This window comes from Rhinoraja longicauda, chromosome 6, assembly GCF_053455715.1.
Source record: "Rhinoraja longicauda isolate Sanriku21f chromosome 6, sRhiLon1.1, whole genome shotgun sequence".
Taxonomy (NCBI): Eukaryota; Metazoa; Chordata; class Chondrichthyes; order Rajiformes; family Arhynchobatidae; genus Rhinoraja; species Rhinoraja longicauda.
Genome location: NC_135958.1, coordinates 65,300,227 through 65,326,034, shown reverse-complemented (window position 1 = coordinate 65,326,034; position 25,808 = coordinate 65,300,227). Strand labels below are relative to the sequence as shown.

General features: G+C 41.8%; 1 protein-coding gene across 2 annotated transcripts in view; it reads right to left on the bottom strand.

Moving 5' to 3' along the window:
* The window catches only part of LOC144594527 (uncharacterized), a 61,880-nt gene extending 48,798 nt beyond the window's left edge, over positions 1–13,082 (bottom strand). The window contains exons 1-3 of one of the 2 annotated variants that reach the window (XM_078401189.1): positions 12,970–13,082; positions 2,337–2,457; positions 1,213–1,293 (exon numbers count right to left, since the gene is read on the bottom strand). In XM_078401189.1, coding sequence (XP_078257315.1) covers positions 1,213–1,293; positions 2,337–2,457; positions 12,970–13,007 — 240 coding nt within the window. In that variant the 5' untranslated portion in view covers positions 13,008–13,082. Of the gene's footprint in view, positions 1–1,212; positions 1,294–2,336; positions 2,458–11,562; positions 11,690–12,969 lie in introns of those variants that run through there. The other variant, XM_078401190.1, reaches the window with a different exon arrangement.
* Positions 13,083–25,808: the final 12,726 nt, after the last annotated feature.

Below are 25,808 nucleotides of genomic sequence, written 5' to 3'. Positions count from 1 at the left end.
GCCATTACTGAGGAGAAGGTAGTGGAGAATCTGAAAGGTCTGAAGGTGGATAAGTCACTTGGACCAGATGGACCCCAGTGTTCTGAAAAAGGTAGCTGTAGAGATTGTGCAGGCATTAGTATTGACCTTTTAAGAATCACTAGTGTCAGCAAAGATTCCAGAGGACTGGAAAATTGCAAATTTACAGTAACAGCACTATTTAAGTGGTAAATTTAACTATTTTGATTTCACCGCATTTTAATAGGACCAGTTTATTACTTTTATTATTCTTCACGAGCATCCAAAAAAATCTAAATATTAAGAAAACAATTTACCTAAAGAATTTATAGAAAATTTATATTCGCTTATTTTCAATACAATCTTAGCAGGTCTGAATCAGGGACATTTTTTTTGAATAAACCTCCATTTTCTCTCTTCTAATACTTCTTAGATTTCCCACCCCACCACCGAATAAGATTGAACTAGAATTGATACAGAAATAGACCACTCAGCCTACAAATGAGCAGGCATTTTGAATGAGCTAAATGCTTATCCAGCACTGTCTGGTAAAATAAATGTTTCCAATGATGTACCTTTGAAGACTTACCTTGGAAAAGACGAAGGAAAAGACTTATTTAGTCAGTGGGTAGTTAATCTGTGGAACTCATTGTCATAGAGGGCTGTAGACCCCAAGTCATTGGATATTTTTAAGGTAAAGATAGACAAATTCTTGATCAGAACGGGTGTCAAGGGTTATGGGGAGAAGGCAGGAAAATGGGATTAGGATTAGGAGGCAGAGATCAGCCATGATTGAATGGCGGAGTAGACTCGATGGGCCAAATGGCCTTGTGAACGTGAAAGGAAACTAGAAAAAACCCCACAAAGTGCTGGTGTAACACAGCGGGTCAGGCAGCGTCTCTAGAGGACATGAAAAGGTGGCGTTTCGGGTTAGGCTGATTGTAGTAGTAGGGAGACAGCTTGAAAAGAGATGGTAGTGGGACAAAGCCTGGCATGTGATTGGTGAATATGTGAGGGGGGGTTTATTGACAGATGGGTGAACATTGAGTTCTCCAATTCAGAGATGCTGCCTGACCTGCTGAATTACTCCAGCATTTTGTGTTTTTATAAACTAGCATCTGCAGTTCCTTATGGGAATATATATTAGTACTAATTCCAAAGTTCACATTTAATTCACAAGCAGTCATGAATAATAAATAAGTTGTGAATGCTTACAATAACAAACTTCTGTATCTTCTTAATTCCTTTTCCATGTAGATTTAATATATTGATGCTCCCACATCCACCTCCCAATTGCTGTGTCAAAAATTGAAAAAAATGAAACAGCCTGTTAATTAAATATTATTCTTTACAGTTGAGAACACATCTGGGTATAGCAGGTGAATCAGTCATTTTTCATTTTTATATCATTTTCACCAACAGACAAGCCACAAGGATTATAAACAAAATGGGTTTGGGAATTACAACATTTCGATATCCGAAATAATGAAAGTGTCCTAATTGGCAATCTCACTCAGAAGCAGATGTCCTTCACATTGCTGATAAGAGCCTGGAGGGATAACAGCTGTTAGAACGCATTAGTTGGAGGGAAAGAATTAGACAGCCATAAAGCTAGGATTTTCTGTCTACTATAATTGGCTTAGAGAGCAAATCCAAATGCAGCCGCCATTCAAAGTATGTGTGCACTACTTTAATCAAATATTTTATGGTATGTACTGTAATTATACAGTGAATAAGTTACCAGACCAGTTAGGCTGAAGCCCAGACTAACAAACCAGAGCTATGAGTTCAAGTTCCATCTGTTAATCATGAAGTTTGAAAAACAAAACAGTAACTCTTAGTAATGATGGATTGTCAGGTTTACAAACACCCTTCAAGAGAGGAAACCTATCTTTACCTGATCTGAAGGAAACGTGACCTGTAAAAATGTGCCCCCTCAAATGATTTGGCATATATCACAACTTCCAAACGAAGAAAGGATAAAACCGGATGGTCACTTTACTTTGACCTCGGTACCAAATCCAGTCAAGGTCGTGGTGGTCTTGAAAAATGAACTGGGGGAAGGGAGGGGAGACAGTGTCCAAACCCAAAGCTAAACAAATGATAACTTGACACAGTCATGCTAGATTCCTTTACCACAATTCTGTGTAGGCCCTGTTCCACTCACAAGATAGATCCACCAGAGATGGCGCAGTGGTATAAAGACAGGAAGAAATAAGCAAGGTATGTTGAGCAGTATAGTGCATTTGTGTGGGACAACTACCAATAAATGCAGGTATTATTACAGGCAAATGAATTATAATAATGTTAAAATGTTGCTGTAATAACCTTCCACTAACCTCGCATTTTGAATTATCCTTATTGGTTGCCATAACATCTTTAACAGAAGCAGAAGACTTTCCTCCAGAATTGGTTGATCTTGTGACCCGACTGCTGTACTTTCTTTTCACATTGGTCTGGCTTTTTGGAAATACATAAAAGATACATCAACATTAACTTTGAAACAAATTAGAGTTAACAGACAATATAGTTAACCCCAAGATCTTATTCAGTTTATTTGACCTTCCCATTTACCACCATTTCCTTGCCTCTTGAAGAGAAAAGACATGGTCAATTACTGCAATCATATACATTGGACCTGCAGTGATCATTTTATTTTGCAGAGAGAGCCAAGCTGGCTAATAAAAACACTTCCAACAGATATTTTCCGAGGTGCAGAATTCTTGAATCTGCAGTCACTCCAAATACATATGGAAGATGGACTTCCTGTGGAGCCCAGTGGCAGAGCAACAACTTCATGTAATTTCGCAGATGCTACACTTACAAATCTGCTCACTAAATTTACTCTAGGTCTAGGTCTAACTTTATGCATATTCATCAATTGATTCTGATTACATTATTCTGATGCACAGGAAATGGGTAAAAAGAAGATAATACATTTTCAGGTGAGTTACATTATTTTTCAATTAACTGAAATAATTTAAATAAATTATTTGCCTTGAATTTACTATATGATTAATTTATTTTTAATAATTTTAATATCATGCTGAGCCCAGCCAGCCACCTGGAGTTGTCATCCGCAATTCCCACATACCTTCATTCATCTAGGCCCAAAGAACCTATCACCGAAACCTTTGCAGATAGCAAAGTTATGCCTGAAGATTTGTTGTCGATTAGTTTTGTTTAGTTTAGTTTAGCGATACAGCACAGAAACAGTCCTTTGGCCCACCGAGTCCACACCGACTAGCGATCCCCGCACATTAACACCATCCTACACACACTAGGGACAATTTTACATTTATGCCAAGCCAATTAACCTACAAATCTGTACGTCTTTGGAGTGTGGGAGGAAACCGAAGATCTCGGAGAAACCCCACGTGTTCATGGCGAGAATGTCCAAACTCCGTACAGAGAGGACCCATAGTCAGGATTGAACCCGTCTCTCACGCTGTAAGCACTGTAAGGCAGCAACTCTACCACTGTGCACTGTGCCACCCATGTTGTCACATGATACTGTTATTGAGTGGCCCCTTTATTTCTAATAATAGGTTACTTATGTCCAATTTAAGATTTTTCAAAACAAATCAACTTTAGGTTTCACGACAACATAGGTCCAAAAATGGATGAAAGAGCAGAATTCCAGAGGAAGTGAAAGTGATTGCACTTTCATTGAGCATCAACGGAGAACTAGTTCCATGGTTGTCATCATGCACAAAAGGAAGCTGATTGTTATTGTTCTTTCATTCCAGCCCAGGCAACAGGTCTTCAGGACAGCATTCCAGGTCTAAACATTTTCACCTTTCCTCAGTCGGTGTTTGCTGGTAATTGCGTAATGCCCAATTCTACCTCATTTGTAATTCCTCATTAAATGAAAGTCATGCCTGCATCAGTAACCAAACATCCACATTCTGCGAGTCAACATTGGCACCGCAAAGTCTTTTTACCATCTACAAGGCTGAAGTCAGCAGTGGGATATTTGCTGCTTCCTTGAAAGCTCCAAAGAACCTCACGCAGACTTGACATCAAAGATACTAGAGCAACAAGATAGACCACTCGACCCTAAAAACCGTAGTATGTCATGGCACCATTTTAGTAGGCAGAAACTGGCAGAAACTTTTAAAAAGAAAAATAACAAAAATCTGTGAATTGATAGATGAGATATATTCTGCATTTTAATGGTACCATCACACATACAGTTCCCCCAAAACACTGATTACGCTGCGAGAGGCATAGCGGACCTAAAATGGCAGACGTTACGCTCCTTTGCGTACTACACTTCAGTATAGGCAATTTCAACGGAGTGGTCTTGTTCCTCTAGTATCTTTGCTTGACATCATCCAGAACAAAATGGCCCACTTGTTTATATCCTATCCGTAATCATTCATTTCCTTCTCCACTGGTGTTGCAGCATGCACGTAATGACCATTATTAAACAGACACCAAATTCAAAGATTTTAAAACTTTAGGTAACCAATTAAAATAAAAAATCACTATCCAGTTATCTAGCTCTCCCTAGATCCCATGCAATGCAACTTTCCAAAGCAGTCTACCATGCAGAACCTTGACAAGTGCCTTGCTGATGTCCATATAGTTAAGCTTTTTGGTTACTTCTTCAAAAAACTCAGAATTATAAGACACAATCTCCAAGTACAAAACCATGTTGACTATTACTAATCAGCCCGTCTATCCAAATGCATATATATCTTATCCCTCAGAATCCTCTCCGATAACTTGCCATGAGACCATAAGACATGGGAGCGGAATTAAGCCATTCAGCTCATCGGGCATTCGATCATGGCTGATCGATATTTCTCATTCAATCCCATTCCCCTGCCTTCTCCCCTTAACGTTTGACATCCTTACTAACCTATCACTCTCTGCTTTAAAAATACCCAATCACTTTCCTCCACAGCCGTCTGTGACAATGAATTCCACAGATTCACCACCCTCTGGCTAAAGACATTTCTCATCTCCATTCTGAAGGTACGTCCTTTTATTCTGAGGCTGTGCCCTCTGGTTCTACCATTGCTGGAAATATCCTTTCCACGTCCACTCAATTTAGGCCTTTCATTATACAGTAGATTTCAATGAGATCCCCCCTCATCTTTCTAAACTCCAGCAAATACAATCCCAGAGACTTCAAATGCTCCTCATACGTTAACCCAGTCATCCCCAGAATCATTCTCGTAATCCTCCTTTGGACCCAGTCCAGAGTCACCACATCCTTCCTTTGATATTGGGCCCAAAATTGCTCTCAATATTCCAAATGCGGCCTCACCAGCACCAGAAAAGTCTCAGCATTACACCCTTGCTTTTATATTCTAGTCCCCTTGAAATGAATGCTAACATTGCATTTGCCTTCCTTACTACTGAGTCAACCTGCAAATTAACATTTTGGGAAACCTATACCAGCACTCCCAAGTCGCTTTGTACCTCTGATTTCTGAAATCTCTCCCTGTATAGAAAGCAGTCTACACCTTTATTCCTTCTACCAAAGCGCATGACCATACACTTTGCTACACTGTATTTTATTTGCCACTTCTTCACCCACTCACCCAATCTTTCCAAATCCTTCTGCAGCCTCCCTGCTTCCTCAACCCTACCTGTCCCTCCACCTATCTTTGTATCATCTTTATATTTATATGATTGGCTAGCCAACCTTCATGTTTCATCTTTTCTCCCATTATTGCTTGTTTAATTTCCTTCTGTAGGTTTTGTATAAATTTCCCAATCCTCTAGCTTCCCAGTAATCTTTGCCATGTTATATGCCTTCTCTTTTCCTTTTATGTTAGCTTTGACTTCCTTTGTCAGCCACGGTGGCCTCAATCTCCTCTTGGTATGTTTCTTCCTCTTTAGGTTGAAAAGATCCTGTGTCTCCAGAATTACTCCCAGAATCTCCAACGTCATTCCTACTTGGGTCCACTTGCAATCAACTTTAGCCAGCTCCTCCCTCATGCCTCTGCAGTTACCTTTGCTCAACAGTAATACCAATATATCCGATTTCAGCATCTCCCTCTTAAACTGCAGGTTGAATTCTATCATATTATGATCACTGCCTCCTAAGGGTGCTTTCACCTTAGGCTCCCTAATCAAGTCTGATTCAATGCACACCAAATCAAAATTGTCTTTTCCCTCATGGGGTCAAACACAATCTGCTCTTAGAAGTGATCTCGTAGGCATTGTGCCTTCTAACATCACAGATGTTAAGCACATTGGTCTATAGTTATCAAGTTTTTATTTGCAGCCCATCTTAAATGGAGGCACAATGTTAACAACCCTCCGGTCGTCATGATTCATTCTAATGAAGATTCATGTATTTCAGCCAAGGTTCATTCAATTTCTTCTCTTGTTTCCCACAGAAGTCTTCATCCATAACTATTTTAAAGCTAAATAGAACTGTGGTCACTGGTCCCAAAAGGCTCATCCCATGACACTTCAGACACTTGCCCTTACCAATAGCTTTTCCCTCTCTCTTATAGGGCCATCTACATATTGCCTGAGGAAACTTTCCTGAACACATTTGACAAATTCCAACCCATCTAAGCCCTTGACACTGTAACAGCTCCAGTTTATATTAAAGAGTTTATATCCCCCTACATTGACAACCTATTAGTCTTGCAGCTGCCTGCAATCTCCTGACATATTTATTTTTCTAATGTCTGCTGACTATTTGGGGGCCAATAGTACATCCCAACAAGGTGATCATCCCTTTTTTATTTCTCTGCTCCACCCATATGGCCTCACGGGACAAACCATCAGTAACGCCATCTCAGACTACTGCTGTGACATTTTCCTTAATCAATAAAGTAACAACCCCTCCTCTTCGCTAATACAAATTTTCCTCTCCTTTAAACTTAGCTAATCTTTCCAAAAGAAGCGTTTGCGGTCTACTTTATGTTACTTGCTAAATTACTCACATATTCTACTTTCCCTTTCCTTATCCTTTGCTGAATACTTAAATGTTTCCAATCCTCAGGCTTATTTCACTTTTTGACAACATTATAAGCCTTTTCCTTTGATCTAATAATAGCTCTAACTTCTCGTTAGCCACAGCTGGACCTGTTTTCCTTTTGAACTGTGTTTTCAAGGGATATATGTTGTAAACTAAGGATTCATGTTTTAATTGTTAACTATTGCTTGTTTATAACTGTGTCTTTTACTGGAGTTTCCAAATTTACAAAAGCCATTTCACATCTTTTAGCTTGTTCAGATTTAAAATCTGGTTTCAGATTGGACTAAATCACTTTCATTTTTTATTTTAAAATTCTGTGAAATTATGGTGACACTTTCCTCGAGGTATTGAAATATCAGATTATTACTTGACCCTTTATGGGTGTCCATTATTAGGTCTAGGAAAATCAGCTTCCTTGTTTATTTCTCAACATACCAACATAGAAAACCATCTCTTATCCACAATATGTATTCCTCACACTACAACTGCTAATTCAATATGTAGATTAAAATTCTCCATGATTATGCTTTTATCCTATCACCTGTACCCCTAATATGTTGTTTTATACATTGGCCGGCAATACTACTATGGTTTGGAGACCTATGGATCTCTCCCTTGAACATTTTCTGCCCTTTATTGTCATGCAGCTCCATCCAGTATAATTCTACTTCTTCACTTTCAAGCTTAGTTCCTTTAACTTTACTGGATTCTTGAACATATCCATGATTGTCCTTGACAATGTCGCATATTAATAGCAATCCAGGACTTCATGGATGCCTCAATTACCCATCTATACAAGCATAAGAACCATCACGTCTGTGATAATCAGAGGAAATTCTTATTGGCATCCTGTTAAACAGGCTGATCACTCACATTGAGGTAGGTCTACTTCCAACATCTGCAGTTCCTTACTCCATAAAGCAAATGTGGGGTTTTGGAGAAGAAAGGAACTGCAGATGCTGGTTTATGGGGAAAAAAGACACAAAGTGCAAAATTGATTCTGCAGGTCAGGCAGCATCTCTGGAGATTCTCTGCAAGTTTTACATAAGGTGTGGAACAGTTGACATGCTCTTCACAACAAGAAAACTCCAAGATAAGTAACAAAAATAAAACTGCAATTTGTGCACCACCTTTGTCGATCCCACTGAAGCTTTCAACAATCTTTGTCATGAGGGCTAATGGAAGATCATGGCAAAGGATGGCTGCACCAAAAAGTTCATATCAATTGTCTGACAACTCCTCAACAGTATGATGACCAGAGTAATGGATGACAGAATGTCTTCAGACCCATTCCTAGTCACCAGTAGTGTGCAACAAGGTGATGTGCTTGCCGCCATACAGTTTAATATGAACTGCAATGCTGTCTGGTGCCTACCCTGATAAAGAAGATGTGATCAACCTTAGAAACAAGACTGACAGAGTTCTTTTCAACCTAAGGGGACTCAACCAAAACCAAAATGTGAGAAACCTCATTGACTTCCTCTTTATGACAACTGTGCCCTCAATGCAAGCTCTGCATCATCACTGTTGCTCGGAAAACATGACAATCATGAACTAAACTAACCCTAACCAATACCAGACATCTTGTACACAGAACCAAACATCTTTGTGAATGGTCAGAGGCTTTCAGTAGTGAGCAAGTTCATGAACCTTGTCCCTCAACATCAATCATCACTGATGATGAAGTCAAAGAAATTATAGAAAACTCTGCTTTTGGAAGACCGAAAAGTAAAGTGTGGGAACAAAGAGGAATCAGCCTAAAGACCAAGGTGCTATTGTGCTGTTGTCATACTCGTCTTTCTACATGATTGTGAGACATGGCAAATATACAGCAGACATACCAGACAGGTTAACCACTTCCTCACAACCTGTCTGCACAGAATGCTTCACAGCATGTGGCAAGGCAGGATGCCAGAAACACAGATTATAATTCAGACAAACCTCCCCTGCATCTACACATTACTGAAAACACCAGGTGGACAAGACAAGTCTGGAAAATGTCTGATGGCAGAATACCGAGGCAGCTACTTTTTAGAGAGCTGACTGAGGGTAAACGATCATGTGGTGGAATGAAACTGATTCAGAGACTATCCTAGAACATCTCTGAAGAGTTTCAACATTTGGCACACAAAACAAGCTGTTTAGCGAACCCCACATAAAAACTGGTGCTTTGCATAAAAACAAGGAAACTAAACTGGAGGAAAAAATAAAGAAAACAGAATCTCAACAATCAAGAACTAGAATCAAGAAATCAGGGCGGCAGAGTGGCACAGCAATAGAGCTGCTGCCTCACAGCGCCTGAGACCTAGGTTCGATCCTGACTTTGGGTGCTGTTTGTGCAGAGTTTGCACATTATCCATGTGACCACGTGGGTTTTCTCCAGGTACCCTGGTTTCCTTCCACAGTCCAAAGTGGTGCAGTTTTGTAGGTTAATTGACTTCTGTAAATTGCCCCTAGTGTGTAGGATGAGTAGGTGGGATAACATAAAACTAGTATACAGGTGATCGATGGTTGGCATGGACTCGGTGGGCTGAAGGCCAATTTCCACTCTGTATCTCTAAATTAAATCTAAAGTACAGCAGCTGTACACGTCTGTTAACTGTGTGGAAGGAATTTTCAAGCCCATATTGGTCTACCCATCTAACAACTGATCATCTCCGTACACACCGCATCGCCACAGACTAGTGGTCATGCTTTTACTCAAGTTCAAATGACAAACAACAAAACCTGAGGTATGAAACGGGCCATGATCTTACTGCATGATTGCTCAGGCTCAAGGGGTCTAATGACCCTCTCTTGCTTCTCTTATGTTCTCAACTACGCTCCAAACACAGGTCCATAAAATGAGCTATGAGCCTACCCGAGAACCATCATGCTATCTAAAGATTCCTTTTAACCATCCCAATACTTGGACACAGTATTGGCCCCATCCTCCACCTTGACCTGGACATGCTGTGGCCCCTGCTCATCTACCCATCCAAATGCAGTACTGAGCATAATTGGTTACAGTGTTAGATCCAACCATTATCCCTCAACTCCAAGTACAGTATTGGGTTAACACAAACCCATACTGTACAGGGCCCAAATTATACCCCCCATAAGGGTACTTCATCTATACTATGTGTATAGCCAATGAATAACCAGATGTTGTATTAGTCCTAACAGATAACAGGCGCAACATTAGGCCTACTGTGCCAATCTGGGTATTTTGTGGTCTATCCTATTCAACCCACTTATTATCAAGCCCACTTCCTATGCAGGTACAATCTTGGGCCCACCATCATATCTCTCATCCAAGCATGGCATTTGGCCTACCTGATTTGTTAATAATAAATCTACCATGCTACACAATAATACACAATAAATGCAATACAAGCTACCACGCCAACCTGGCTACAAGATTGGGCCTATCCAGATATGCTGTTGGGCTCACCATCACTCCCTCAAACGGTTGTGGTACAGATGCTGCACATCCTAATCCCCATTAGCACAATCCTTTCTCTACTCCAGTTCGACTCAATATTGGAATCAGCCTAGCAAAGTATTGTCCCATGTCTCTCCAGGCACAAGACCAAACACCATCTCACTTGCACATTAATGGTACTCCATTCCTGCCATGCACTGTTCTGGAAATTCCACTTGATCTGAGTGGAGAATTAGGCAGTCCCCCAACCAGGCACAGTCTGGGCACCAACCTATCCCATCAACCCAGGCATAATGTTGACACTCCAGCACACCCCTTCCACAGTATAGCCACTCCACTTCTGCACCCCACCACCCAGGCACAGAATAGGCACTCCAACCAACCCCATTTACCCAGGCACAATGTTAAACACATCCCAGCCACCTATCCAGACACAGTATTGACACACCACCCCACCTCATCCCATACCATCCAGTATTGGCCCTCCAACCCACTCCACCCTTATATCCACCTTAACACGGTTCTCGCACACCAATGGCTGCCTTGCCCAGAGTCTGTCTGTCGTGTTTTAATAGTATGCGTTAAATGTATGTTTTTAGTGTTCTTTAGCTTGTTTTATGTGGGGAGTGGGGGGGAGGGATTGGGGGAAACTTTTTCTAATCTCTTACCTCGACGGAGATGCGTTTTGTTTCCATATCGTATCTCCGTCCGCACTGCAGCCTAACATTGAGGAGTTGGTGGCCTTTGCTGGAGACCGATTTCGAGAGCTCCACCACGGGTGCCTAAGGGACTTTAATATCGCAGAGCCCGTGATCCCTTTGCGAGGGATTGACCTCGGAGCTCCGACCATGGGCGCTCGCGGACTTAACATCACGGAACCCACAGTCTCTGGTCAGAGAACGACATTGGGAATTCCAAGCCGCAGGAGTTTCGATCGCCCCGATGCGGGAGCTACGATCGTCCTGACACGGGGGCTTCGACCACCGGAGCTTTGATCGCCCCAACGGAAGGTTCGACTGCCCCGACCGCGGGAGAATAAAGAGGAAGAGGATTGGACTTTTTTGCCTTCCATTACAGTGAGGAATGTGGGGTATCCACTGTGGTGGATGTTTATGTTAACTTTTATGTAGTTGTGTGTCTTGTTGCTTTTTTTTCATATGGTTGTATGGTAATTCGCATATCACTGTACCTTAATTGGTTCTAAGGTTCTAAGGCCCCCCTCGGTCATGGCTGACCATGGGTGATGCATTCTGGTTGTTGGCTACTTGTTCCAAACCTCGGCTCGAGCAGCGTCGATGTGTGGTCGGATGCAAGCCTGGGTGATGTCATATGAAGGACAGGCTGTTGCCCATGCAGCACGTCCCCCCTCTCCACGTCGCTGATCGATCCAAAGGAACAGCAGAGCCGTTACAGTTTGGCACCAGCGCCATCGCAGGAGCTGCCAGAACGAGGTTGTAGACAACGACAAACTGCCTTAGGGACCCCGACTCCGGATTTTTCTTGAGGTTTACTCCTGGAGCATTTTCCATGACTGGATATGGCCACAAGGCAGTGGAGGTTTTAGATCAGAGTTTCCCCTCTCCCAGATGGACTGCCTTTCCAGGCTGATGAGCCTCATCTGCCCGAGACTCGTGGGGGTGGGAGCATCTACCTTCCCGTCTATAATACCTGCCCACTGCAGCCTTCATCCGCCTTCCCAGCCGTTGTGACGCTCCACTAAAGTCAGCCATCATCCTCCGCCTGTTTCACCATTGAGGTCTTGGTTAGATTGCTCTTTGTCAGGGACCTCCCCTCCACCTTACCACCATGGGTGACCCTACCAGGAGCAGAGCTCCAGACGGCATCGTTCTCAGGACCTCAGGACCGCACAAGCTTCTCCACCACGACAAGGTGACAATCCACAGAGAAGCTTAATTGGTACATGTGACGATAAAAGACCTTTGAAACACACTCCACCCACACCATACCATCCATCTAGTGACAGTACTGACACCCCAACACTCTCCACCCATACCATACCATCCACCTAGTTATAGTACTGGCAACCCAACACTCTCCACCCACACCATACCATCCATCTAGTTACAGTACTGGCACCCAACACTCTCCACCACACCATACCATCCATCTAGTTACAGTACTGGCACCCCAACACTCTCCACCCACACCATACCACCCACCTAGTTACAGTACTGGCACCCCAACACTCTCCACCCATACCATACCATCCATCTAGTTACAGTACTGGCACCCCAACACTATCCACCCACACCATACCATCCACCTAGTTACAGTACTGGCACCCCAACACTCTCCACCCACACCATACCATCCATCTAGTTACAGTACTGGCACCCCAACACTATCCACCCACACCATACCATCCACCTAGTTATAGTACTGGCAACCCAACACTATCCACCCACACCATACCATTTGGCCGCAGCATTTGGCCTCCAACCCACTCCACCCCGCACCATCCACCTAGACACAGTATACTGTAGGCCCTCGACCCTATCCCACCGAACTCCACTGCTCTTCCCCACTGCCCAGTATCGGGGCCCCCGCAAGGGGTTCCGAATTACGATTGCCTTACTCCACTGAGGGCGCGGCTCCAACTTGACTCTTCGCCATTGCAGCCTGAGATGGAGCGTCGGGCCTGGGTCCGGCAGCGGCGAGCGGGTGGCCGCAGGTCCCTGGCGCCGTTGCCTGGCAACAGACGCGCGACTCTCGCCGAGCATGATGGGAAGGCGCTCCGCCTCTGGGGCAACGTGCGCAAGCGCACGACAAGCATCCCTTGTGTTGACTTCCCAAACTGATGCAATGGCTTGCAGATATTCTGCTTACCATTAGTGTCTTGGTACAATGGGACACCCATTCCTTCTCTCCAGAGATGCTGCCTGTCCCGCTGAGCTACTCCAGCATTTTGTCTACAATGGGTTGTTGAAACCCTGCTCATTATTAGTGTCTGGGTACAAAGGGATGCAGATACTCTTGCTCACCATTAGTGTGGGTACAAAGAGATGCAGATACCCTGTTCAACATTACTGTGGGTACAAAGGGATGCAGATACTCTTGCTCACCATTAGTGTGGGTACAAAGAGATGCAGATACCCCGTTCACCATTACTGTGGGTACAAAGGGATGCAGATACTCTGCTCACTATGAGTGTGGGTACAAAGGGATGCAGATACTCTGCTCACCATTAGTGTCTGGTTACAAAAGAATGCAGTCTGAAGAAGAGTTTCCACCCGAAACGTCATCCATTCCTTCTCTTCAGAGATGCTGCCTGTCCGGCTGAGTTATTCTGGGTTTTTGTGTCTATCTTCGATGCAGATACTCTGCACACTATTAGTGTCTGGAAACAATGGGATGCTGATATCCTGCTCGCTATTAATGTCTGGAAACATTGGGATGCAGATACCCTGCTCACCATTAGTGTCAATACCAAGGAATGCAGATACTCTGCACACCATTAGTGTCTGGATACAATGGGGTGCAGATACCCTGCTCGCCATTAATGTCTAACACATGTGTTAGATTTATCAAGAGACACACAAAAAGCTGGAGTAATTCAGCGGGTCAGAAGCATCTCTGGAGAAAAGGAATAGGTGGCATTTCGGGTCAAAGAAACATAGAAGAAAATAGGTGCAGGAGGAGGCCATTAGGCCCTTCGAGCCAGCACTGCCATTCATTGTGATCATGGCTGATCATCCACAATCAGTAACCTGTGTCTGCCTTCACCCCATATCTCTTGATTCCACCAGCCCCTAGAGCTCTAAAAACTCTCTTTTAAATTCATCCAGTGAATTGGCCTCCACTGCCTTCTGTGGCAGAGAATTCCACAAATTCACAACTCTCTGGGTGAAAAAGTTTCTTCTCACCTCAGTTTTAAATGGCCTCCCCTTTATTCTTAGACTGTGACCCCTGGTTCTGGAATCCCCCAACACTGCGAATATTTTTCCTGCATCTAGCTTGTCCAGTCCTTTTATAATTTTATACGTCTCTATAAGATCCCCTCTCACCCTTCTAAACTCCAGTGAATATAAGGCCAGTCTTTCCAATTTTTCCACATATGACAGTCCCTCCATCCCATGGATTAGCTTCGTGAACCTACGCTGCACTGCCTCAATAGCAAAGACATCCGTCCTCAAATTAGGAGACCAAAACTGCACACTATACTCCAGATATGGTCTCACCAGGACCCTATGCAACTGCAGAAGGGCCTCTTTACTCCTGTACTCAAATCCTCTCATTATGAAGGCCAACATGCCATTAGCTTTCTTCACTGTCTGCTGTACCTGCATGCTTATTTTCAGTGACTGGTGTACAAGGACACCCATGTCTCGTTGCACTTCTCCTTTACCTAATCTGACACCATTGCGATAATAATCTGCCTCGTTGTTTTTGCTGCCAAAGTGGATAACCTCACATTTATCAACATTATAATGCATTTGCCATGCATCTGCCCACTCACTCAACCTGTCCAAGTCACCCTGCAACCTCCTAACATCCTCTTCGCAGTTCACACTGCCACCCAGCTTTGTGTCATCTGCAAACTTGCTGGTGTTCCTTCTAGTTCCATCATCCAAATCATTAATATATATTGTAAATAGTTCGGCCCCAATAGTCAATAGTCAATAGTCAATAGTCAATTTATTTGTCACATACACATAAATGTGCAGTGAAATGAAAAATTACCCGCAGTTCAACAATAAGACCAATAAGAATAAGCAATAAAAATATGCAACAACACATACAATCATAACCAACACCAAACAAAAGAAACATCCATCACAGTGAGTCACCTTCAGTCACCTCCTCACTGTGATGGAAGGCCAGAATGTCTTTTTCTCTTCCCCTGCCGTCTTCTCCCACGGTCAGGCTGTTGGAGTTGCCACATTGGGGCGGTCGGGGCTCCCGACATTGAAGCGCCGCGCCGGACGGTGAAAAGTCCGCGGCGGGCCGACCCAAGCCCCGCGATTCGGGGGGGTCAAAGACGCTGCCGCTGCCGGAGCTCCCGATGTCTACCCGACCTTTACAATTCTTCAACTCTATCCACAGTGACTCTACATCGTTAGTCCCTATGTCACCCCTCGCAAGGGACTGAATTTCATCCCTCACCAACAAAGCTACCCCACCTCCTCTGCCCACCTGCCTGTCCTTTCTATAGGACGTATAACCCTGAATATTCAGTTCCCAATCCCGATCCTCCTGCAGCTGCGTCTCTGTAATCCCCACAATGTCATATCTACCAATCTCTAACTGAGCCTCAAGTTCATCCACTTTACTTGTTATACTTCACGCATTCATAGGTAATACTTTTAATCCATTGCTCATCCCACCTTTCACAATGATTCCTATTACACTTGGCCATTCGCTCCAATTCCTTCGTGTACTTTCTGTCCCGTTAATTCTGGGGTCTTTCTTAACTTTTCCTTTACTCTCTTTCCCTTTAACTCCATCCTTGTCTATCCCATTTGACACACCGCCCCCACTATTTAGTTTACTATTCATGACCCTTCTTCAGACTGAGCGTTGGAGGAAAGGGAAACGAGAGATATAGATGGTGATGTAGAGAGATATAGAACAAATGAATGAAAGAAATGCAAAAAAGTTACTTGCGTAACTTTTTCAATTGATTGATACTTGAATGTATCAAGTAATCATTGATACATTTTAGCATATTTTTCATTCATTTGCTCTATATCTCTCTACATCACCATCTATATCTGTTGTTTCCCTTTCCCCCAATGCTCAGTCTGAAGAAGGGTCATCTCTGGAGAGAAGGAATGGGTGACGTTTCGGGTCTGAAGAAGGGTCGAGACCCGAAAGGTCATCCATTCCTTCTCTCCAGAGAAGTTGCCTGTCCTGCCTAGTTACTCCAGCATTTTGTGTCTATCCAGTTTAAACCAGCATCTGCAGTTCCTTCCTCCACATGTAATATTGAGGCTTGATAAGACAATGGTCAGACCACATTTTGAATATTGTGAGCAATTATGGGCCACATTTCTGAGGAAGGATGTGCTGGCATTGGAGAGGTCCAGAGAATGATCCTGGGGATGATTGGGTTAACGTATGTGAAGATTTTGATGGCTGTCGGCTTGTACTCGCTGGAGTTTAGAAGGTTGAGGGGAGATCTCATTGAAACCTTCTGAATAATGAAAGGTCTACGTAGAGTGGATGTGGGGAGGATGTTGCCAGTAGTGGGAAAGTCTCAGAGGGCACAGGCTCAAAATAAAAAGACATACCTTTAAAATGGAGGTGAGGAGGAATTTCCTTAGTCAGACTGTGGTGAATTTGTGGAATTCATTTCTGCAGAAGGCTGTGAAGGCCGTCATTCGGTATTTTTTAAAATACTTTGAAATTTTAAAGATGCATAGAACAATTTACTACCAGAAAATACTTTAATACATCTTTCATTGAAAGATGGTAAGCCAGCCAAGTCATAGGTTAAACATGAACCTATCTGTCAATCAGGGATCTGCAGAGTTAGTCTCTACGATTGCTGCTTCTTTATGTATCTTTTCTAAAATAACGTTAATAAAATCTATATTTCATGCTGTAGGTTATCCACATAGACAACTATAAACATAGTGAAATGAGAGACATGCATAAATCTACACATAAAGCATTGTCAGTTGATTGAAATGCCAGAGGCTGTTTCAAGTTATAGCAGGCAAGTATTTTTTTAAGTGGGTGTGAAAGGAGTGGTGTGAAAGAATTCAGCTTTAAATTATTTATGTATGCGCAATTTTTAACTTCTTACAGCTGATACAAGATTGTTAATGCACACTGGATATGATGTCAATCCAGTTTCTTCAAACAAAGATATACATCCAGGTTAGATTTTAGGAGTTTATCAGCCATCATAGTTTTCTGTTCAACATGACAATAAAACTGACAGACTTCTCTTTATGAGGGCTCCTCTCCTTCTTCGGGTTAATGCTGACATTTTCTGTTTTGTCTCCAACAATATGGACTTTTAACAACATATTTCAATTAAGTGGGATCTTCTGGAAAGACTAACATTTATTGTCTAATACTATGTGGACCCCTTCTCCAAGTTGCAGATGAATGTCTAGGTACCAGTAAAGAATCAACCATGAAGGCGGCACAGTGGCGCAGCAGTAGAGTTGCTGTCTTACAGTGCCAGGGACACGGGTTAGATCCTGACTACGAGTGCTGTCTGTACAGAATTTGTATGTTCTGCCTGTGACTACTTGGGTTTTCTCCAGGAGCTAGTTTTCTCCAGGATAGTGCTAGTCTACACTGATCACTGGTGATCAGACTGTGGACACTGGTGAGTCGACGTGGACTCGGTGGGCCAAAGAGCCTGTTTTTGCGCTGTACCTCTAAACTAAACCAAGCACATCAAGTAAAGATGAAACATCTCTGAAGACACAAAGCAATGATTTTATTTATTAAATAGGTCTTGAAATGAATATGAGCTGTAGACTATTTAAATTACAACTTCCTAGAAAACAAAAAGACAATAAATAAAAGGCTGCCCCAAAATGATTCCCGATTATTTTTGGCAGATTAGATAGAATTTTAGAAGATGTTCCCATGATAAGTGATTTTTAAAGCGATTTTTTAAAAGAAAAGACACACCCAGTCCTCAATTTACTTCTGGAAAAGCTTTGCTAAGCAAAATTTTATAAACTGAAAAGACTTTCAGTGCATTGTGGCCATTTTTTTCTACAGTTTATCCCTGCAGGCAGACACTGGCATGCTGGTTGTTATAGTGAAAACTAAATTCATACATCAAGGAAATGTGTTCCGAAGAGTCAACAGCATTATCACAAATCTTTGTAAACCGACCATTCATAAATCTCGTACAGCTGATACATCTTGGATATGAAACATCCGACATATAGTTTGATATGATATGCTTCATGATTTTCCATTTGAGATTTCAGGTTGCTTTCTGACAGGTTTGAATACATGAGGGATACACTCATAGGAGGATACCATTATTTTGCTGTCGGAAGGAACTGCAGATGCTGTTTTAAACCGAAGATAGACACAAAAAGCTGGAGTAACTGAGAGTCAGGGGAAAGGGAAACAAGAGATATAGACCTTTATCATTGATACTTCTTGGCATTTCTTTCATTTGTCTGTTCTATATCTCTCTACATCACTGTCTTTATCTCTCATTTCCCTTTCCCCCTGACTCTCAGTCTGAAGAAGGGTCTCTACCCGAAACGTCACCTATTCCTTTTCTCCAGAGATGCTGCCTGACCCGTTGAATGACTCCAGCTTTTTGTGTCCATTATTTTGCTGATTCTTTCTGCTATGCAATATTTAAATTTAGTTAATGGAGAAGCACATTTATTTCTATCTGTTTCAACCAGTGGTCGACATTTTCGTTGCAGACAAAAACAAACATGTTGAAGAGTTGGCAATCAGGTATCATTTTCAATGCCTCAGTCAATCAATACTTTCCTCCTGCAACAGCAACCTGGACTCAAGTCCTCTGGGAAAATGGAGTGCAGCATCCTAGCCATTAGCTTATTTTGATTAATGGTGAAAAGCACAGTCCATTAAGTACAATATAATTAAAATTTTCAGTTCCATTAAACCATGAACATATACCGATTATAATAAAAAATAATTCAAATGGTTCATTGTCTTATTTCTATGCATTAATCATCATCTGACATTATAGCCACTGAGTGGAAAATGACCTGAACCCATTAATGGCTCAGCGAATAAGTGGATGAGCAAATGTAATAGTAAGCCATACCCGATCTCAACGGGTTTAGTAGATCACAGCTGGGCCACTATAATAGGCACTTTAGCCAGGGATAAATTAGCCAAGGTTCACCCTTTCGATTATTTACAGTTAGTCTTGTTGGAAAGTAAGCACTGATATCCCATGTGAAAAGCCATCAAGAATCAAATGTGAATCGCAATCACTAATATGAGATACATGATATTGGAATTATATCACTATTAGCAAGTATCAATGGAAGTATATACATTTCTGGAGAAAAATAATATAACCTGTTTCTGGTGATAGGTTAATTGAAATATAATCCAGTTTGTTATCCTTTTACCATTTTATATAGTGTACTTCAAAAATGTGGTGTCAGGAACTTGCAAAATATAATTGTTTATGTGAATTATCATCTCTAGAAATGATTAAAAAAATTGGTAGAGCATAAACAATAATATTAAAAATGTCAGCTACATTTCAGGGATAGCACTTGTAAAACTGAATCTGAAAACTATCTCATCAAGTCAAAAGCATAAGCACAAAATCTAGGTTGACACCTCAGTGCAGTCCTGAGGGACGTTCCTGCACTGTCACACATGTAATCTTTTAGAAACATAGAAAATAGATACAGGAGTAGGCCATTCAGCCCTTCGAGTCAGCACCGCCATTTTGGATGAGACATGAAAATATGGCATATTTCTCTTTCTTGTGAACATAAAAGATCCAAGGAACCATTTAAAGGATAATTTCCATCCACCCAACCCAGCATTTGTCCCTCATCCACTATTAAACATAACTGGATATCTGGTGAATATCCTTTTGTTGTTGCTGAGAACCTACTAAACACAAATTGGCTGCAACATTTCCCAAGTTTAAAGAGGTTTTGAAGGCTCTGGTGGTCAGGAAAACTACATGCCAATATTTATTTTCTTTTATAATTTAAATTTATTTCCTTACACAATCGAGATAGGGAATTAAGACCCAAATGTGCTGTTTTGCACAAACTGGTAAGATGAGAAGAATAGTAACAGGAAATTCTTGAAATACTCAGTAGATCAGGCAGCATTGGGGGAGAGAGAGAAATGGAAGTTAACATTTCAAGTCAATAACCCTTCATTGGACTGAAACTTGAGAAGATAAATGATTTTCAGTTGCCGAAAAGGGGAGGGGCAGGGAAAACAAAGGTAATGTCAGTGATAGGAAGAGCTCAGATTTATCCCAAAGACATAATGTTTCAGACCCCTCCAGTAAACAGATGAAAGAATGCAATTGGAGCGACAAGCTGAATGCAAATCAGGGTATTTGTTGGAAATCTGGAACAAAAGAGAACACTGGAAATATCCAGCACATCAGAAAGCATATCTGAAGTGAAACCAAAAACAATGGGAGTTACAGAATTCATTTTTGGGTTCTGAGGGCTGCATTACGCCCAGATGGAAGATGAGGTGTTGTCAGCCGGTGAGGGCTTCAAAGCAGAGAGGTCAGAAGGGAGACACAAAAAGCTGGAGTAACTCAGTGGGTCAGACAGCATCTCTGGAGAAAAGGAATAAGTGACGTTTTGGGTCAAGACCCTTGTTCAGAAGGGAATGGGGTGAAGAATTAAAGTGGCAGGTGACTGGAAGCTGCTTATTTTTATTTATTGAACTTTTTTTGCTTGTTATGTTATCTATGAGTCCTGTGTTTACAGACAGTTATGCAGTTGCAAGTAAAAATGTAATTGTTCTGTTTTACAGTACATATAACAAATAAAAACTCTTGACCTTTGGTTATCCTTTGTACATTGGGGAAAAAGCTTGATCATGTACAAATGTTCATTTTTTATCTAGGAGGGGGAAAGTGAAAAGATCCAATAGTATGGAATTGTATATAATTGTGAAATTACCATAAATATTATTTAAATAAATATGTATGGGGAGAAAGCAGGAACGGGGTACTGATTGAGAATGATCAGCCATGATCACATTGAATGGCGGTGCTGGCTCGAAGGGCCGAATGGCCTACTCCTGCACCTATTGTCTATTGTCTATTGTCTATAATTGGGCATAAATAAATGATGTAGCAAGTGGGGGTTGGTGGTATACAGGTATCGGGGAAAAATTAAAATGGGGTTAATGTAGGATTTAATGTAAATGGATAGTTGCCAGTCAGTGCATATTCAGCGGGTCAAAAGGCCTGGTTCCATGCTGTGAGTCTAACTGGCTCTACTGCTCTAACTGTCAGTGTCAGATAAGCCTGATGGAAACAATCATATGTCATCTGTCAGTCAAGGAATAAGTTGCAAAGAGTGGATTCAACTGAATGATTGTAGTACCTTCTTCTTCCATTCAGTGGTGATAGTGTGTCAACAGAAGCATGAACAAGTGCTATTTTACTAAACAAATACAATGGCACTGAGTAGAAAAAAACCCTGCAGATGCTGGTTTAAATCGAAGGTAGACACAAAACGCTGACCAACTCAGCTGGTCAGGCAGCATCTCTGGAAAGAAGGAATGAGTGATGTTTCGACCCAAAACGTCACCCATTCCTTCTCTCCAGAGATGCTGTCTGACCTGCTGAGTTACTCCAGCATTTTGTGTCTACCTGCAATGGTACTGAGATTCTACTTAGAACGTAAACATCGTGGAACACAAAAACAGGCCCTCAGCCCAACTTGCCCATGATGACCATGATGCCCCATATTCCCGCATTTGCCCCAATCCACGTACTTGTCCAAATGTCTTTTAAATGTTGTTATTGTATCTTCCTCTGGCATCCTGTTCCATATACCCAACACCCTCTGTCAGAAAACGTTGCCCCTCAGGTTCCTATTCAATCTTTCCCCTCTCACCTTAAACCTGTGTCCTCTGATTCCCCTACCCTGGGAAAACAACTATGTCCATTCATCCTATCTATTCATGAATAAAATGTATGCTCTCCTGGTTTGATCATCTATTTCTGCAGGCATTGAGCCTACTGCACCTGGTTCCAAAGTCTGCTTACACTGGAAGTGAAACAAGATGGAGTTTGATTGTCCTCTAATGAAATATCTTAATACCAGGCCTTGAGGTGTTGCTTGGAATGTGATGAGGAAATACCATTCCACCTCAAAGGCTGTCCATAAGAATTTGTCACAAACACCTGGAATGATGTTAAGATCCACACTGCTGTCCAACCCAAAAGATAAGCAAGAATGGAAAAAATTAAATAAATGAAGAAAGATTAATTGACTGTGACTCAATTGGCATTGAAATAACAGTGTGCAAATGTTCAATGTGCTACTGTATGTTGTATTCTGTAAGTGGAATCAGTGGATGTTATTAGGCTCCTGAGTCCGAGCAGTGGTGTCCATGAAGAAAAGTCATAACTATATTATTTACCATATGTTAGTTTGTCCTGCTGGAATTATTACATTTGCATATCTCAGTGTTTAGAAAGAGCTATATTTAGGGCTGCTGGCTCATTGGTACGTAATTCCCAACTGAGAATAGCAAATTCAAACCATTCCATGTGTATATAAATTCACTGCAGCAGTGGTAGGAATTTCATTGGAGCTCCCAAGGATTTATATGAAATTCGTATCGATGCTGCAGTGAATCACTTTAAACTTTCATATTGTATTGTTTTTGATTTTGTAATGTCATATAATGCATCTGCCTGTGTCCACCTACAGAAAGCCTGGGCAACATTCAGGCTACAGTAGAGTAGTAGCAAGTTTCTTGTCACTAAAGCGCCAGATAACAACATCCAAACTGTCAAAAGACAGGAGCATAATGGATACTCTCCGTTTGTTTGGCCAACAACTTAAATGTTCTACATTGTATTCCGTAAGCCCCAACAACTCTCACCAACATCTACAGATGCACCATAAAAAGCATTTTATCGGGATGCAACCCAGCATGGTTTGGGAAAAGCTCCATCCAAGACCACAAGAAATTGCAAAGAATTGTGGATGTAGCCCAGACCATCACACAAACCAACCTCTTCCATTGACTTCATCTACACTTCACAATGACTCAGCAAGGATAACCAGAATAATCAAGGATGAATCTCACTCCAGTCACTCCCTCTTCTCCCCTCTCCCCTCAGGCAACAGGTACAGAAGTGTGAAGTACACCTCCAGATACAAGTAGTATAAGCAGATAACTGCAGATGCTGGTACAAATCAAAGGTTTTTATTCACAAAATGCTGGAGTAACTCTGCAGGTCAGGCAGCATCTCGGGAGAGAAGGAATGGGTGACGTTTCGGGTCGAGACCCTTCTTAGTTTTATCCCTGCTGTTATCAGACAACTGAATCATCCTGTCACCAATTAGAGAATGGTCCTGACCTACCATTTACTTCCTTGGAGACTCTCGGACTAACTTTAATCGGACTTTACTGAACTTTATCTTGCACTAAACTTTATTCCCTTTATCCTGCATCTGAATACTGTGAACATTTTGATTGCAATTATGTATAATCTTTCAGCTGATTGGATTGCACACAAAAAAAGGCTTTTAACTGTACCTTGGTACACGTGACAATAATAAACTAAACTAAACTAAACAAAAACTTGGGCGGCACGGTGGCGCAGCGAAGGAGTTGCTGTCTTACAGTGCTTGCAGCGTTGGAGACCCGGGTTCGATCCTGACTGTATGGAGTTTGTACGTTCTTGCTATTGAGGGCGTGCAGCGTAGGTTTACTAGGTTAATTCCCGGAATGGCGGGACTGTCGTATGTTGAAAGACTGGAGTGACTAGGCTTGTATACACTGGAATTTAGAAGGATGAGAGGGGATCTTATCGAAACATATAAGATTATTAAGGGGTTGGACACATTAGAGGCAGGAAACATGTTCCCAATGTTGGGGGAGTCCAGAACCAGGGGCCACAGTTTAAGAATAAGGGGTAGTCCATTTAGAACGGAGATGAGGAAAAACTTTTTCAGTCAGAGAGTTGTGAATCTGTGGAATTCTGCCTCAGAAGACAGTGGAGGCCAATTCTCTGAATGCATTCAAGAGAGAGCTAGATAGAGCTCTTAAGCATAGAGGGTACAGGGAGAAGGCAGGAACGGGATACTGATTGAGAATGATCAGCCATGATCACATTGAATGGCGGTGCTGGCTCGAAGGGCCGAATGGCCTACTCCTGCATCTATTGTCTATTGTCTATTGTCTATTGTTCCCATGACCGCTTGGGTTTTCTCCGAGATCTTCAAAAGACGTACAGGTGTGTTGGTTAATTGGCTTGGTGTATGTGTAAATTGTCCCTAGTGTGCGTAGGGTAGTGTTAATGTGCGGGGATTGCTGGTCGGTGCGGACTTGGTGGGCCGAAGGGCCTGTTTCCATGCTGTATCTTTAAACAAAACTAAACTCTGACAATATTTAAGAAGCTTTCCACAGTCCAAGGCAAAGTAACCACTCGATTGGCACACCGTCCCCCAATCTGACCATCCACTTGTTGCATGTGTCTAATATCTACAAGACACACCACAACATCTTGCCAACATTTCTTTAAAGAACACCTAAACCCATAATGTCTTCCACCAAGAAAGGCAAGAACAGACACATGGAACTCTGCCACTTCCAAGATCATTCCAAACCATACACCATCTTGACGTGGAAGTACATTATAATTTCTTCACTGTTGCTGGGAATTTTGGAACTTTCTACCTAACAGCCCTCAGGGAATATCTTCACTACAAAGAATACAACTGTTCAATGCAGCAGGTCTCGTGGGCAATTAGGGATTGCCAAATAATGTTGGCCTTGCCTGTGAATGAATGAGGAAAATAATTTAAAATACATTCTTTCAAAACAGAGCTATGTTGACCAAAAGTGATATCGGTACAGTAGCCTTAACGTTTAGAAAATTAGTCTAATTAAGTTTTTTTAAACGGAAATTGTTTCACCAATTTCTCTGGAGATCCTCGAGAATATTCCAAGCTTCACAATTTTAAATCCTCACAGTCTGCCTTTCATTAATTAGAATACAACATGCGGTGGGTGGTCTGGGACTGTTGATAATAACAGGGCAACCTTTTCTACGCTGCATGGAAAATAATTGCTAAATGTAAATATTGGACTCTGTGTTTTGCAGTAATTGCTGGGGGAGCTCAAAAGCCATTCATGAAATTTACTCCCTCACAATGACAAACAATTTTCATTTTATTGAGGTTACTATTAAAATTGTATTTTTGTTCATATCTTCTAGGGAGTTATGTGCTTATGAGGTAGATAAACGTTATGCCTATTAAACTGCTTTTGAAGAGAATAGCACAACTGAGCCTTGTGCATTTTTTCATACCTCAACCATATTTTATCTGTGTTTAAATTTGATATTGTGGTTAAAATCCATCTGCTTCCCTACTTCAAAGGAAGTCAGTGGATAAAAGTAAAGTAAGTCTGAAAATTATTCACTGTTGAGAGATACGTGAACAGGCAAAGCATGGAGGGATATGGACTATGTGCAGCCAGATGGCATTATTTCAGATTGGCATCACAGTTGGCGCAAACAATGTGAGCTGAAGGGCCTGTTCCGATGCTGTGCTTCATTGTTCTATGTTTTAGGTTGCTGAATTCTGAAAACTGTTCAAATGAAAGTCAGAGTCGTCTTACCACATTTCACGAGGTTTACAACTTTTGGAATATGTGTCAAGAATATCAATTCTAGGAATATTGGAATACTTTGCAAATTTTTAAAAATTTGTTTTATTCCAATGAAATATTCTAACTACCAGAGGAATCATTCTCTCACAT